This window comes from Anoplopoma fimbria, chromosome 17, assembly GCF_027596085.1.
Source record: "Anoplopoma fimbria isolate UVic2021 breed Golden Eagle Sablefish chromosome 17, Afim_UVic_2022, whole genome shotgun sequence".
In the NCBI taxonomy this organism is placed as follows: Eukaryota; Metazoa; Chordata; class Actinopteri; order Perciformes; family Anoplopomatidae; genus Anoplopoma; species Anoplopoma fimbria.
Window position 1 is genome coordinate 6,335,499 of NC_072465.1, and position 17,457 is coordinate 6,352,955.

Genomic DNA, 17,457 nt, shown 5'->3' on the forward strand with positions numbered 1-17,457 from the left:
GTTGGACCTCTTAAAAGTCAGTATTTAATGTCCTGATTAAACTCCTCCTCAGGAATTTGACCATACATAAGAATACAGTCAGCGTGAAGGAGGCAATACATAGTCAAATGAAATCTACATATACCAAAATAATTCCAACACATAAACAAGTTCCTCTGAGACAATATAATATCAAACTTAAAATGACTCAAGATTCATGATGTATCATCTGATCTTGAGTTTCAGAAATGAAGCTCTCTGGTTAAAACCAACTCACCTACAAAACCTATAGTTGAGACTCTGCTAATTTACGGAGACTGCTTCGTAACTAATTAGACCACAGTGTAACCATAGAAACAACTTGTTTAAAATGTTTGTATTTGTTATTTTCTTTGCAGTATACAGCAGGCAACAATAGAATAACAAATAAATTAACATAGAATACAAAATAAGGAATTTACAGACATTTCTGTCAACAGTCTAATCTAAATCTGAGTGGTCCATTAGCATGGGTTACATTTTTGCAGTCTTAAACTGTTTAACTGTTGTCCTTTTACACTAGCTGTATGTTTTGAGACACTCAGGCATGCTTTTAAGATCTTTATACTGGTAGCTCTCTATAGACTGCAAAGCAGTTTGTGAATATGCAGTATACACTTTTTAAACTGCCCCCTCTAGTGGTTACTAACTATATGCTGTCAGTCTTGATTCCACATTTAAAATGTAAGGACCACTGTGCACTGGGGGCAGTATGTTAGCCCTGAAAGGCAACAAAATATATATATAAATAAAAATAATTTAGATTGCTCCCTTAAAAGCTGCTTGAACAGAACGATTTACATGGACATATCCTTATAGTGAAATAAAAATCTATACACATTTACATTTTCAAGTACTGTAAACTTGTTCAGGACAAAGTGACAGCAACGTTGTCAGTGCTCTTCTCCATGTCACAGTCTTTGTCTGGTGGTGCAGAGGCCGGCGCGTCTCTCAGAGAGTTCGGGCCCCCGCTAGTCTGCCCTAAACCTTTGTTTGGGGGGTCTGCTGTCGACTCAGCCTCAGGCTCTTGCTGTGGGGCTGTTGCTACAAACAGAACAGAAGTGAAAAATATACATCACATCTGTGAAAATGTCAGGTGTCATGTGGGTGGTGATTATGCAGGCAAGCAAAGGACTGGAGACTTGCAGGGTTACGAGCTGCCGTAAGAATAGAAAACAGATAACCCTAGCTTGTGTGAATGTCATCGACAGCATGCTTATGCTAGCACGTGCCTTTACCTGACTGAGTGCAGGACTTCATGTGTTCTGGCCAGTGGGCCTGCTGACACGGGTAATCACAGTAGCTGGTGTTCCAGCAGCAGTAGAAGATGGCCTCTTTCCTGCAGTTAGCACACCACTGCTTCTTCTTTGTCTCATCCACTGCTTGCTGCTTCTCCAGCTCCATCTGTTTCTTCACCTCAGTCACCAACCTCTCTCTCTCCTGCTCCAGACTTTGCCTCATCTCTGCCATTGTCAGCTCTACATTGAAGCACACATAAACATGGTCAAACACGTGAACAGTGAAACTCATTACACGGTTTTGGGGGGATGAAGACCACTTGCATAGTATTTTTGCTGATGGGCGAAGTTCTCACCAAGATTGTGCTTCATTTCTGACAGCTCTTGTTGATGGAGCCACTGTAATTTCTCTATTTCGATTCTCAGTCGTCTTATCTGAATTAAAAACCCATGGGTTAGGTTATGTAAAGGGTCACATGCAAAGCCACTATTATGATCTGAATAGTATTTCGTCTCTACAGGGCCAAAAGCAAACACATACCTCTGCTATTGTATTGCCTGAAGTACTCTTAGAGAGGTCATTGTAGATTTCAGTCATTGTACCTTTGATTGCATCCATTATCTGAAAAGAGAAGAACATAATATTCAGATTTAAGAAAAAAGTATTTTATTGATGTCCAATTGACATGTGAACTACCAACACTGATCTGGTTTCTTTCACTCGTCATCTTCAAGTTTTAGATATTTAATTGTATGTAAAATATGCAGTTTGAAAGCAACCATAACTGGTAAGAACAGAATCACAGTTATTTATAGACACCTGTGATTTGTACATTTCACCCCAAGAGAGATACACCAACTTCTCTCAGGGCTTGTTTTCATCAAAGTTATTTGGCCAGAGAATGATCAGTCAGTGCTGAAGTCCAGTGAAATTGGCACTTACAAAGCAAATGTTAACAGACATTTATACTAACTTTATTTGTGTATTTGGCAATGTCTGCAGCTACATCCGCTGAGGCGGTGGGGATATACAGGTCGGTTGCCATGGGTGAAGACGTAGCAGCTGTGCCTAAACTTGATGTCGCCACCATGGCAACAGAAGATGGGCTACTGGATACCAGTGTGACAGCAGACGTTGATGTGCTGAGTGGAGTGTCTTTTTGTTGAACTGCTGGAATTAGAAAACACTATTAATCAGAAACATTATCGAAAAACTGATTATTTGATCATAGAGTGTAAATTGTAATATTTTCTTATCACTATACATGGAGGAATTTTGACATATACTGGCCCACACATTGTGTTAAGTCATACTTGAATACTTGTTATATACCTTTAACAGCCTGTCTGGTCTGATAGCGTGTGCTCTGAGAAGACTGCTGTGCTGAAGATGAAGACACTGCTGTCGATCCGTTCCCAGTGGCCTGTGTCTGGGTCAGCACTTGAGTCTGGCCTTGCCTGGGCGACGACGCCTGCTCCGGCGTGGTTGCCGCAGGTTGCTGGTTCTGTTGCTGACGCTGCACCTTCTGCATGTGCCACTTCTGAGAGGAGGTCTGAAACTTGGCAGAGGGATTCCACACCACAGCTCTCTGCACCACCGGCACCGTCTCTCTGGGCAGCAGAGGACGCTGTTTCTTCAAAGCTGGGGTGTTGGAAGCTGAGGAGGAGGAAGAGGGGGGTGTTGCGGTGGCACTGGACACGTTTGCGAGGCTTATGGTTGCGGGTGAGGGAGTAGTGAAGGAGACCATGGTGACAGGAATGGCCATGGGGGACTGTGTGGAAGCGCTGGAGGGAGTGGATGGAGCTGTACTGTTTTGAGACGGTAGTGTCGATGGGGTCAGGGCTTTCCCTACAAGAGAAAGTACATTATTTACCAGTTTCGCCTGTACCAAGTTGGTGATATTCCCACTCATAAAAAATAAAAAAAAAAAAATCAACATTACGTTATGTGTGTGTTTGATTATTATCTTGTGGGACTAACACAAAAAAGTCTCACCTTCAGTTTTACCAGCAGAAGACTCTTTAACAGTCATTTTGTCTTTCCTGCTCCTCTTCCTGTCCTTGCCTCCTTGTTCCTCTCCAAGGTCAATAACCAGCTCTCTCTCTGAGTCAGAGTCCTCCACTGGCACAGGCTGCTTTGCCGCTTCTTTCACCGTAGCCTTTTCCCTGAGACTAGGTGATGCTGGAGGTGCTTTGGTTTTCTCTGGGCTCTCTTTTTCACAATCTGTGCTTATTTGCTTTTTAGTTGGAGCATCTGATGCTGCTGCATTGGCGTCGCCTGCTGTAGTCTCGGAGGCCACGTGCGAATCACCTTTACCCTCCTCTTGGCTCGGGGAAGGTTTGTCTTTGGCTTTGCTTTTGGTGGAATCCTTCTGGACCTCATCACTGGGTGCTGCATCCTGACCATCCTTGGTCTTTTGCTCCTCATCACTGGCATACTCACTGTCACTGGAGTCAGATTTATCCGAGTCCTCTGAGTCACTGTGTTCCACACCTTTGTACACATCAACGGAGATCTCATCTATACCTGCAAAACACAGTAAAAGGAGGGATATAGCACACATCATTACATTCTCACATCCTAAGATGTTTTCCATTGAGGCAATGATTCTGCTGACTATCAACAACTGAAATATTTGAGAAATTGTAATTGTGTTTTTTTTTTCAATGCATACTCCACTTACCCAACTGTGCCTTGCAACTCTCGATGGTTTTGTCCAAGTTCAGCTGGAAACGGCTCTTGATCTGTCTTTTTGGAGAGGTGAGGACTGGTGTGGCTCCTTGTTTCTGCTGAACCGTTTCACTAAGCTCCTTCAGGTCCATTTCTGCTTTACTTCGATCTGGAAGAATACAACGTAAAAATTGTTCCAAACAGCGATATCTGCACAAGAGAAATACTTTATTTCTAGTAAAAACGATCCATTGGTGACGTGTATTTGCTCACAGAGAATGGTCATTATTACTCTTTCATGTATTTTACATCACTACCATAAAGGACTTACCTAGATTGAGGTTCAGTATGCTTCCTGTCGGTGGTGTCTTCTCCTGTTTGGGAGCGCCAGGAGCTTGAGAGTGGAATGGTTTAGGGCTTTCTAAGGAACTGCCTGCAGGACAAGGTCGAGGATGGGCAGGTGATGCTGTAAAGAGATATTAGCTGTTAAATTAAGTCCACTGCCATTAGGCACAACATACTAGTTGCTACACTAAAGTGCACCAGGTGAAATACCTGTACAGTCCATGGACTCTTCTCCTGTACTGTACTGGCTGTTTGGAGCCTTTGTCTGGGACTTGTCCGCTGTCTCTGTTTCCCCATCCGAACCAGTATGGGCAGAGGAGTTGGTGCTCATGGGGGAGCGAGGCATATCACTGAGGGGGAGCCGCCGGCCTGCTGTAGTCCCTACCACTCCGGCCCCGGACAACATGGTCCTGGCCAAAGAGATCTTGGGTGATGCCGTCATATCAAAGCTCAGCTTGATCTTCTCCTGTTTCTCAGGTTTGATCGGCGTTGATGATGGGTTGGAGGGATCCAGCAGCATCTGGAAGTTGTTGTCAGGAGTGTATGGTGTCCTGAAGGGGGCATAGTTAAACACTCCGAACTTCTTCTTCATGTTCTCCACATAGACCTCCATCTCTTGCATGGCGCTGTTGAAGATGCTCTTGGTCTTCTTCACAGAGAATGGAATCTCTTTGGACATGAGGTAGCAGTTGTTTAAAGGCACCCAAGCCCTGAGGGATAAAGATTCACATCATGAGCAAAGTGTGACATGTGCCAAAAGTAACTGAGTAACGGAAGCAGGTAGGGCTGATACCTGTCATGTTGTCCAAAAAAGCGAGCATCCACTTGTCCATCTTTGTCCCGCAAAGCTTTAGCAGGCCAGAATGGAAATCCTTTCAGTTTGGCCCACACTAGAGGGTGTGGGTTACTCTGCAGACATACAGGAAAACACTGGAACTAAGTGGTTGTATATTGGTGATATATGCTAAAAACGGTAAACAATCTGGTGAAATCATCAACAGAAACTTCAAGTTACTCAACTAGCTTACACAAGGCTCACAGAACCAGTTGTCTCTCTTTTGGCAAGCAGACAGATAACACTCGGGACAAACTTCAATCTCATTCATCTGTAATTAAAGAATCAGAAGACACATGATATTTAGTTTCAGATGTCACGTCTAGTGTTTTGTGTTTTCAACATATCAAAATCAAATATAAAGGTATTTTCTGACACAAACCACATACCCACCTCATGTTCACAGATCTTTACTATCACTTTAGCTGTAGCCGTGAGTTTGTGATTGCCTGAAACAAGGACATGCATTTATGTCAAACTATTTAAATACACACGCGATATGGTGATAATCAAATATTATTGTTATTGTTATATTATTTATAATAACAGCATGTTATCGTTTGACAAAATATTGTTATGCAAATTAATCATTCAGAGGCTACTTTAATTAAAAACTAACAAAATACTTAACTGACATCTGTCAATCAACATTGGAACACAGTTGATTTCATTGATCAATAAGACTATTCATGTCTTTTGTCAATTTTTTCAAAAGCATGACATCGATTCAATCTGGATAATTCTTAAATGTCGTTCCCACACAATAAAACATACCTCCATTGTATATAATACAGTTGTGCAAAATCCATTTTGCATCTGCCAAGAAGGCCTCTGTGCAGCCATACATTTTCTTTTTAATATTCTGCGGTGCAAAAAGAAAAGATGGTGCCCGACTGACAAACTTTTTAAGATTGCTACATTCATACTATCAGAGACAAATATGTGATAGCTTGTGGTTTACCTTCTCAAGTGTGCAAAGATCCATAGGGTGAAAAATGTACTCTGCATAATCGGGATGCTGTTCAAGAGAGACAGGTTTCTGGAAGGGTTCGGTCTGTAGAATTGAGTGGACAGAGAAGAAAGTGAAGGAAAATAAACTATCAGGCCAAATTTACTGCACAACCTTCCCCTCTACCACACATGTATACATGCTACAACCATGCTACTAATCAAAAAATTCTAAAAGCCGCTTCAAACATAAGCTGGAAAACCAGTGGAGGAAGAAATCATGATGGGGTCTTGTTAGTGTTGTAATTGATTACCCAATTAAAAGTCTTTCTCTGCGTGGAAGCTGCATGGGGGGAGCGAGATGACAAGCGGGGATGATCCTGAAAGAGAGTGAGAGGGGCAGCTGTATCCTCACCACCAGCTAGCATGTTCACCTTCATGGTTTCCAGCCATGACAGGCCCATTTTAGCACAATGACTAGGATTGTTAGTTCTGTTATTAGAAACAATTTGAACATGCAAATCATTAACTTATCATGCTGGACTGGCAGATCTTCAGGGTGCAGATCTTAACATCTGGCACGACTGATGGGAATATGATGGTTGCAAAAGCAATCTAAAAATTAAGACTGGCCAGAAAAGAGCACATGCCAATATCTAGTTGATAAATCTGAATGTACAATTAGAAAAGGCAGCAATGAGAATAAACAGTGTACCCCATCTGTAATTAGACCGTCTGCCACAACACAATATAATCAGTTTGGTAGCACAGATTCCCTAGAAAGACAGAGGGACCAGAGTACTTACACCTGGCTGTTTCATCTTCTGAAGGGCAAACTTTAGTAGGTAAGACAGCTGCTCTATAGTTAGCATCATCATGGCTTTGCTCTGAGTCTCTATACACTCAGCAACTGTTATTTTCTGAAAGACATCAAGAGGAAAACAGTTGAAAACTTTGTTTTTATCCCATAATTGCACAGAATGTATGTGATCTCAACATGTTTTTTTCACTTACTTCCAAACTTACTGAGAGGCCCTCCGTAATTAAACAAATATTACTAAAGGTTTTGACTAAAGGGTTTAAAATACGGTTTACAACAATCCTACACTGTACATATTCCTGGGTGAGTACCTCACACTCCGGACAGAACCAGTCGCCCTCGGGCTCGGCTGGTAGTTTGAGGCACTTGGCGTGGTACACCCTGGGGCAGAGCTCACAGCAGAGCACCTGGCCCTCGCGGTGGCATAGCCAGCAGTAGAAGTCGTTCCTGCCGTCCTGCGGTACAACATCAACAGGGTCTGTGGTGAGTGCTGGCTGCTTCACATAGTAAAAGGGACCATGTCTTAGTTCTGACTGGAATGCAGGCAAAAGAAAGACAAAGTTGGGGAAGGTCAAAATCAGGCCAGAGATTAAAGAAGCCAAGCAGACATGCACAGCATCAAAAAAAGGCACACGTGTTACACATGTACAACCATATCTGGTTTTACAACACAACCATCACCAATGTGCAGAACGGTAAACAGTGTGGAAAGCCTTGATTAAACTAGCAAGGGTTCAGATAGTTCCAGTTGCTACTAATCATTTACAAAGGTCAACTTAATGCGTCAAGTGTAAGATACTAGCAATCCTTTACCCAGTGTGCATTTCTGATCTGCTTTTCACACAAAGGAAGCACAGCATGAACTTTTTCAGATTGCAGAGAATTTTACAAAAAAACTGGCAACAAAAAAAAGCTTTGTTAAAATTAGAGGTTCAGCGATAGCATTCTATAGACCTCAGAAAACACACTAAGTTACTAGTACCAGGAGTATCCAGTGCTATTGAACAATCACATAATAGAGTAAAATAACAATATGACTTCATATGAGCAGATGATCCCAAACTAGCACTGTAAAATACAGTTAGATAACAAGATAATAGGCTATAGTGCACGGAAATACTTAAATATTTAGATATCAGTGGAGCAGACAAGAGGTCACAGGGTAATATTTTGTTACAATATCACAATATTTCCTTACTGATCGATTCAGACTTACAACAGCAGGAGTTTAACAACATGTATCAAAGTGCAAAGTGTTTCAATTACATGAGAATATTTTCTATTTTTCAAATGTCAAACAGCAAATAAAATACCAAGAAATCCAACTGATTAAGGTTAGTAAAATGGACAAAAATACTGCTGCCTCAGTAGGCTATCAAAAGATAATGTACCGTCTCACTGATGCCTGTTTAGAAACAATATACAGCAGGACACACTATTGCTTTGACCAAACCCTAGTACACTACACTGGTGAAGGTTTATGGTAGAAGGGGCTCATTTCAGAAGAACTGTCTACATACACAACATCACCCTTTTTACAAGAAATTCAATTCATTTAACTGAAAATCTGCTCCAATGGAGCTGCTGAGAGGCCAACAGTTAAGAGTGTAGTTATAGCTTGCAGCTGATGCAGCTTCCAGGTGTTTGTGTGCCTAATGTATGTTGATGTAGAGCAGCAGGGCATCCCTGCCAAAGGGCATGAATGCTCAGTGATCCTACCCGGATTTTAAATATTGACAGAATATGAATTACTGATAGCACATGGGCTTTACCGGCACCTACAGCCATGCTATAGATTGGATCAGTGCACCTACGATTATCATTCACTGAATTTGAATGGCTGAATGTGACAGCTTTTATATTAGATTTGTTTTTACAGAGATTTATGAATAACAATATAAAAGTAGATTGTTTTAAACAGATTTTAACATGATTTGGTATCCCACTGCATTCAAAATATCTTGCTGAAACAAGGCAATATTCTCTGCCAACTGAAGCTAAGAAAACGCTTCCAGTATAAGAAAGTGTAGACAAATTAAAAGAAAACGAATACTAGCAGCAGACTATGCAATAATGTCCTGCAAAGTAAGACAAAATAAAAACTTAAAATACAGAGCTGCGAATGTTTTCCTGAGTAAGATTCTCAAGCCTATGTTTTCCACATTTTTGTTGGATAGAAAATGAACAAAACAAAAACAACAACAAAAAATACTTGTAAATCTAATGTCAATTTGGTGCATCCGGGGCAAAACTAACCCAGAAGACAACAAATAATGTTAAATATGTCATAGTAGGCTACTTAATATGATTCAGTTGTAATCACTGAAAAGAACACATTTTAATTTAATCTTTTTGGATGCAGTGAGCATCACAAAGTTTCATTGTTGATGGTGGCACCACGTCTCAGTCGCTGACATCAAACCAAAACTATTCACATTTGGGATAGCATAAAGAGCTAAATAAGTTTTAGTGATTTGATTGAACTGACCCTTTAAGACAACCGCATTAACCGTATACATTTTATGTCTAGAGCTTTACCTCCTGATGCTGAACAACTCTCAAAAGTTGTCTAGTGTTAGTCTGAGTATCAAAAGGCGATCAGTCAATCAGGTTGGGAGTGATGGTTGGTTTAAATCCTGTTCTTTGGTGACCGTTACCTGGTCTTTGCTGCTGCTAACAGCACCTGGTTTCTTCTTCTTTTTTATAGGGCAGGGGGATGTTTCAGCAGAGGAGTGACCATTAGATGAATGAGAGGGACTCGGCATCTTTCGCTTTTGGGTCACCCGTTCTGTTGACCCCGTGTCTGAAACAGCATACAAAAGGTCAAAGATTACACAAACCTGTAAAGGCACACTACTTAAAGCAGGAATACGATACCAGAGATGACACACTACAGTTTTTTCCTGCACCCTCCCCATTGGGTGAAGCCAGTAAGCATGGTGATTTATATCATAAAAAACAAAGACAACCACAACAAAACAACTTTTCATATTATTGCATATAGAAACAGAGCTTTGCCAAACTATTCACAAACAAACCTGTTCAGTACTGTATGTTCTTACCCTTGGATCGCGTTGAGATCTCCATTCCTTCTGTTGTAATCTCAGTTTTCTCCTCTTCCTCTGCCACACTGATGCAGAAAAGAGGATCATAGAAGGTTTACCAGTCAAACACAACCTACAGCTGAAGAGTTCTCATATCTATTGCTCATGATATTATTATTAAGTTAACGTTGTTTTGGAAATTGTTCTTGAGAACAACACGTTCTTTAGTGGTATGCGCCAACATCATAGTCTATCAGCCTAGGAAGCTACACCACCATTGAAGGCCAATTGAAATATTCAGGAAATTGATCAATATGATCAATACAATCATCCAGTTTCAAAATTTCAAATAGTTTTAACTTTCCTACAAATGTGAGCATTTTATATCACCAAACAAAACTGACTGTGTTTCTGACAAGTCCAAACAATCTTGATCATTAGTGACCTCCAGTTGTGTGCTACAAGGAAATGCTCAGATTTCAGTATTAAGACTGTAATACATTTTTTCAAAGGTTTGTTATTAAACAGGCTCACCCACTTCTTAATAAATTTCCCCTATCCTACTACAATTGGGTTATTCTAACTGAGAAAGGTCAATTTTGCCAACAATCTGTCTCTTGACCTTAAAGTGCTTATGACATAGGTTTCAAAGGCTCAGAAATATTAAGTCAAGAAATTAAGTTAGCACCAGTAACGAGCTGCTAGATTGTGTCCGTGAATGATCACATTTTTCCTCAAGCATTTATTGTCTGGGATGGTGAAATACTAAAAAATGTTGACTGTGAGCGGTTGACAAAAACACTGTTTTCAATGTTTTCTACTCATGATTTCAATAAACCCATCAAAACAATCATTATAAAATAAAATGAACTACGCTGCATGACAATAACTATGAAGAGTCTCCAAATACCTTAAGCAAGACAAGTAATGTTTTATAAGTGTTCCGATAGACGGGTATCGGCAACAACCATGATATTATAAGAATGTAATATTGACATCATGTAAGAAAATACACATATAATGTTTTGCAAACTATCCACCACCTGAGTTTGTACAGTTATGGTTACAGACTCTCTCTGCACCTCCCTACACTCGTATTTTGAGTGTAATTCGTTTGCCAAAAGGGAGGCAAAACGGACAATAAACAAAAAGATCAATTTGACTGATAGCATTATTATTATCATTTTTCTATAGATATAGTGATACTATCTTTACTGTGAAATATTTTGGCCACAATAACTGTGTGGTAAAATCTGATATTTTGACAGCCCTATACTGCATAGACAGGACTGATAACATAGCAATGTTATCACTCAACCATACATCAATCAGTTAAGAGACACAAATAATAATGTTAAGCTCTGAAGTAGAATTCAACTACAACTTGGTGACTTGGTGACTCAGTCAGACTACTTCTAAATGTTGACAACATTTTAAACTCAACTAAAAGATAACCAATACTGAAACAAATGCAGCTCAGTGTTCAGGGTTATTTACCATTCAAAAACAGCATGCAACTTTCTCCCATGACCACAGAGCTATAAATAGTAAACATGACAACACAGAACAAAAGAATCTGCAGTGTCCGAACCCTCTGACATTCAGCAAGTGAAACGCATGTAAATGAGGGTCCCTGCTGTTATTAAGCAACCAGATAATATTCATTGATCATGTGACCTAATAACAGACAGCATATCATAGTGGATTGCACAATCACAGTCCGAGTCCTTTAGTGAAACATCCTTGAAAATGCAACCTACAACAAGCTGTGAACCACATTCTATTAAAAATCTGCCCAACAGGTTTTTCTCAGTATCAGTTCAACATGATTCACCTTGGATGCAGGCGCCCTGATGTCGATCCTATTATTATGGCCATTTTCTCTGATGCCACAGCAGATGCACTGGCCTCGTCGTTCAGATGGCATCAATTCTGCCAATTTTCATTTCACCTACTCCCGAGGAAAGCACCATTTGAATGTTTTGTGTGAAGAATAGACATAGGCATTCAGTGAAAACAAAAATACTGCTTTCATTTCAGTAATCTTGTTCACTAACCCCCCCCTACACCTCCTGCTCATCCATCACTAAAGAAGGATGAAATATCAGACAGGAACACGGCACATCTGCAGAGACAGACAGGAGAGCAGTGTGCAGTGAAATGGCTTTACTGGCCTCCTCATCTAACCTGTCTGGACAGCCTCATACAATCTACCCCAGCAACATCCTGTCATGTCCAGGGCAGGAAACACAGCAACAGAAGACAAAGAGAGAGACAAGGACAGTCACAAGGACAAAAATCAATACTACACAATTCTAACAACGACATTTTTAAATCAAAGACCACAGAGCACACAAACAGCCTATTGTAACCTACATACAACCCTTTCCACACCCACCATTGCCACAACATACACGCTTCACCGTAGGAAATCAACAAGCATACCTTTTTTTTTTTCCTTACTCACATAAAGATTCTTCAGCCTATTCTTTAATCTTTTTCAATTATTGAGGGCGTTGGGGGATGAGGGAAAAGATGGGTCCAGGTTTCCCAGAAGGCCTTCTCTCCCTGCTGCTCTCTCCTGCAATTGTCAATCTTTAACCTCGGCTGCAGGCTGCCGATTGGCTTGAGCACCACACGGAGGTGGCTGATTGGGTGCTCAGCTCGGTGTGCCACACAGGCTCTCTTCTCCCCGCTCTCCTCAGCCTCAGTGCTGCAATGCAGAGAGGACTGCTCCTCACTGTTGCTTAAAAAACCCCAGAAAACCAATTCTGTCACTCTGTTTAAACCCCATGCAGACATATACTGGCCGTGTGCCTTTTAGCAGACATGTAAGATGCAGCTCTTGACAGGGAGAGGATCAGATTCCCTCCCTCGCTGTGCTCTCAGCCAGTGTATGTGTGTGGCATCCATTTTGAACACTCTCTCTCTCTCTCTCTCTCTCTCTCTGTCTCACTGTCTCACTCTCTCACTCTGACCACTGTGCACACCGCACACACCGCATGTACACACGGCACCAGTCGAATCTGCTGTAAAAGACCACATGCAGCTTATTATGTGCCCCAGCATGTTGATATGCAGCATGGGCCTAATACTGGACACAAAGAAAGGACTGCAAATGTCACAGGCCTCCCAGACAGCATGGACAGCATAACACCCTCCCTCCCTCCTTCCCTCCCTCCCTTCCTTCCTCTCTCTGCAATGCTTCTTTAACATATACTGTCTCATAATCAATATCTGCCTGGAGATTTAAGTGTGACGAACAGCAAGCTCACAAAAACATGAATAAACAACTGAGAACATCGCTATACATTTTTCCCCTCTTTCTGTGGAACTGAAATCTGTTTGACCAAATGTGTGAATTTCATTAAAACATTATAGAACTGTACCAACATTGGTACAGAGTCAGTGCAATACAAGTGTAAGCCATCCTTCAAAACAGACACACATCCAGGCCAAAACATCAAGGCCAACTACATTATCTACGCAGGTCCAAGAAGGTCAACTGGTGGATATTTTCAAAGACAGACGCCCAACTGAAAAGGCAATGTGTGTCAGTCTAACCCAATCCTCACACCATAGTGGAATGAAGGGATTAGCCGAATTACCAAGCACCATTCACAAATCACTGAGGAGGGGGATTTGCTGTTTCAGTCAATGCAGCCTGCTCCTGAACTCTGGACAAGCAACATAATGTGCGCCATTATATCCAGGCCATAGTTCTCCTGTATATATTTAAAACAGAGCCTTTATCAGACATCCTCCACTGATAAAGACACAATAAACATCACACATTCCACCTGGAAAATATCAAATGTTCAAGAATAAAATTACAAAAAACAATAAAAATGAAATAACAATATTGATAAAGTGGAAGAAATAGATAGAATCATGAACTAAATTGAAAAAATGTTGTCTGATTCATGCATACAGAAAACCAACACCAACATCTATTTATATAAACAGATTCAATCTAACCTTGTCGACTTCAAATAAGGCTGTCAAGCCTCTCTGGATGAGATGAGGTTTCTATGCAGAGCCTTTTCAGAGGAAGTCCTTCCCTTCTTCTTTCCTTCTCTCTCACATACAAATACTCAGTGTGCTTGGAGCAGAGGGACAGAAAGGGGAAGCTCTCTAAAATGGCTGACACTCGGCAGCAGAGAACAACACTGGGAGGCAGTGCACACCATTAGGCTCAGGCAATTCCTCCAACCCTGGGATAAATAAGCTGCTTCTGCATATTTAGTCTGCAGATAATTGGTATTTTAGAAAACCGGTGAGCTGCTTACAGGTTTAGGCCTGTTAAAAGCATTTTTTTTATTTACCCAGTAAAAAAAAGGAATTCATGGTGAGGTGAAGTGGCTTTTGTGTCAAGAGTGGGGAAATTAGACAAGTAGATAACCCTAATGTCTGTTTTTCATTGCCATGTTGGCCTGGCAAACAACAGTGCAATGCTGCCTTGCTTTCGTGCCAGTTTGAGGCCTAAATTAAACTTGCTGTGCTGTCAGTTTACCATCTGCTAATTCCTCTGGGGACTCCCCTCTGCACTGCTCCCTGTCTCTCCCATCCTGCCTGGATCCCTCACCAGGCCTGCAATCTTGACAGCATAGGCCTGGGGCAGCCACAAAAACTCAATCCTATTTTGATCTTGAGAAAAGAGAGCAGGTTATAGTCAGTATCCTTTGAATATAAAATGACCTTACGCGTGACCTGTGGCCCCCTATGGTATGTGTCCAGACGGCCAACCAGTTAGCAGAGACAGTATGTTGTACTGTGCCATGCTATGCTCTCCTTCCAAGCTCCACTTCTATGCTCTGGGGTGGCAAATACTCTTCCCCCTCCCCCAGTCTGTCAGGCAAACCTGTATTATTACTCAGGCACGGACCACACACAGTGGCTGGTGCCCTATCAACAGTGTTGTGTATGTAAAAGAATGAAAATAGGGCTTACCTCTGTGGATGCATGGCTACAAACTCTGTGTGATATGTCAATGCTTGTTAAAACATGGAGGACAGCCCTGTCAGCCCTCACCCTGCTCAGAGCACAGCCACGGCTCTACAAGCTGTCCGACTCACTGCTCCGATATAAGGCACACTGAGACTGGCCACGCATGCTGACAAGATGTAAGGCAGCTGCTGATTGGCTAGTGCATTTCCTGGTTGCCTGTCTTTTGTTTAGCACAGGCAAGCTATAACGCAGTACTCAGAGCAAGAGGAGCTAGGCCCGGATCAAAATAGTCAGCCTAAGCACACCTATGAGATACCAAGAAGACTGCATACAGCTATTAATGTTTCCTAATCTTGCTATTAACTAGGTAGAGCTATGTGGGGTAGTCAGCAGATGTGCACACAAAGAACAGGCCTTTGGCTGTGTTCCTAAGGAGGAATCTGCCTCACTAGTTCCCACCCTCAAATTCAAGCAACCGTCAATAAGCAAGATACACACTGCTAAATAAATAAAAGCAGACAGTAGACAGTCATTACACGAACGTATACTATGTTACTTTGACCTATAAAGGATTAACAAGAATGTTAAACATGTGGACTAAATTACAGTCATGTGATTTGCCTGACACTGGCTCTTGCACTGGTGTGGTCACATGTTAACAAGGTGTTTCCACATAGGCCACAGCTATACTGTTAAAGAAACAGTGACTTTCAGTTTCTGATATATTGTTCCACCACGGGGCTTTATTCAACAAGATTATCAATGACTGAGAAGAAATGTTGGCAAACGATAGCAAAGCTGTTGCTATATTTTCTCAACAAATCCGATTTTTGGTTTCGCTTCCATCATTTTGTTAACAATTAGCTATTAATGATAAAAATCCAGTCTCAAATTTCACAGTGTTATATATATCTTGTGACTTAAGTTACACACTTGTGCGCAGCTCTCACACACAAACTGCATGAACCAGAGAGCTGTCAGCACGGACACAGCTAGCAGCAGGGAGGGATTTAGTGACTTGCTAAAAAGACAGACATAAATGCTATACACACTGTATGGATGTGTAAAGGCCATATGTTTTACTTATATCTTCTGTGTTAGTGCTTGTGTTTAGTTAATTGTTGTTTTTTTAAAACTATTCTTTGTTCAGTGGGGTTTGTTCTTGTATCCTGTGGCTGTGACATGAGAATTTCCCCTTGGGGATAGATAAAGTATCTATCAAAACTTAAATTTGAAGCTTATAATTGATTGGTAACCACTTGGGGAACTACTTGTCTCCAGAAAACTGTCCCTGTCATTGATAGGATCGATGTGCTCTTTGTCAAGACTAAAATGGAATTGGGTAATTACAATATGATACAAATTAGTGCACTGTAAAGCCATCTACCTAACATTGAACAGCAGAATAGGTTATCTATCACTTCATGCAGACATAAATCATGCTGTTGTTAATTCATGGCATGAGTCATAGCAGGAATCATTAAGATGATGCATTATATATTAGGTAAACTATATTTAGGGGGAAACTTGTTATTGCTTCTCTGTAGTTTAAAAAAATATTATGCTGGAACTCACTTGTTTGTTTCACTTGACGATAATGCTAAGTATTCTTTGCTTTTTCTAACATTTGTCTGTTGAGAGGCACCTGCCTGCAATGTGCAGTTGGCCTCTCCTTCTATAGGAAGGAAGACAGCAGTGACCTCTTGTGGCAAAACGTCATAACAGCTCAGTACACACTAACCCAGAGACTCTCAAAAGATATCATGTCAACAACCACTTCATAAATAAGTTCACCAAGGACACTGTTAGATAACACCAGTTCAAAAAGGGCCAACAGATTGATAAAAGAGGGGAATGCATGGGAGTATACAATGTAGGATGGATTTTAGTGGGTGAAGCCTGGATCAATGTAGTCAACCTGTATTCACTCACTGACAGTTTGAGCTACCTGTTAAATCTATAATATCACTCTAAAAAAGCAAAAAACTATTTTAATTGGCCTTGGGAAGTCAGTGTGGGTTATCAGCCAAGTACAGATACCACATGTCTTCACTGTTAAACCACATAAAGGTCAGATAGATTTGCCATGTTTAACGTCGACCAGTCTCTCTCCGCTGCTAACAGGAGCTAATTAGCTCAATTGAAGCTAAAGTGATAAAAAAAAACGTGGCTATAGGCTTATTTACTAGAGACAAAATAAAGTAGGAACAAAGTTGCATCTAAGGCTACTTTATATACTCGTGAAGCTGTATACACTCAGCCAGTTAACGGTAACACCAGCATAACTGTCTTGTAATGACAGGTACATGTGTATCTGCCATGTGCCTCGTGAAAACACTCCCACGGTCCATTTAACGAGATGTTTTAACTCGTAAATACAATAACTCTGGTGGCACCACACATGGAAACAAGCTTAGCCGGTTGTTACGCTATATTTGATGGCACCTTTGTCTGTCTCCAGTGGGAGTTACCTGCAGACGATGGATGGATGACCCCGTGAGCTAAAGACGATGACCCGGGATGGTAACGAGCCCCGCAGTCCCCAAGATGGCGCCCAAGAGGGACTCTGACAGGCTCAAGTCAGGCCTTGA

The 17,457-nt window shown here is 41.3% G+C and overlaps 1 protein-coding gene across 9 annotated transcripts; it reads right to left on the bottom strand.

Moving 5' to 3' along the window:
* Window positions 1–209: 209 nt before the first annotated feature.
* zmynd8 (zinc finger, MYND-type containing 8) lies at window positions 210–17,369 on the bottom strand. Of its 9 annotated transcripts, none has more exons than XM_054616742.1 (22): window positions 14,870–14,987; window positions 11,754–11,870; window positions 9,938–10,005; window positions 9,533–9,678; window positions 7,187–7,408; window positions 6,862–6,975; window positions 6,370–6,435; window positions 6,069–6,161; window positions 5,882–5,969; window positions 5,501–5,556; window positions 5,301–5,378; window positions 5,066–5,181; window positions 4,483–4,982; window positions 4,259–4,393; window positions 3,941–4,096; window positions 3,253–3,783; window positions 2,590–3,105; window positions 2,231–2,424; window positions 1,798–1,878; window positions 1,613–1,691; window positions 1,257–1,496; window positions 210–1,062 (listed from the first exon to the last, which is right to left on the bottom strand). In XM_054616742.1, the coding sequence occupies exons 2-22, from the start codon at window positions 11,795–11,797 to the stop codon at window positions 887–889; spliced, it is 3,699 nt and encodes a 1,232-aa protein (XP_054472717.1). In that variant the 5' UTR covers window positions 11,798–11,870; window positions 14,870–14,987; the 3' UTR covers window positions 210–886. The 9 variants fall into 9 exon arrangements, with proteins under 9 accessions (XP_054472717.1, XP_054472721.1, XP_054472724.1 ...); XM_054616740.1 differs by having other exon boundaries at window positions 211–1,062; window positions 2,231–2,427; window positions 14,870–14,986; XM_054616741.1 differs by lacking the exon at window positions 14,870–14,987 and adding an exon at window positions 12,387–12,420 and having other exon boundaries at window positions 211–1,062; window positions 2,231–2,427.
* Window positions 17,370–17,457: the final 88 nt, after the last annotated feature.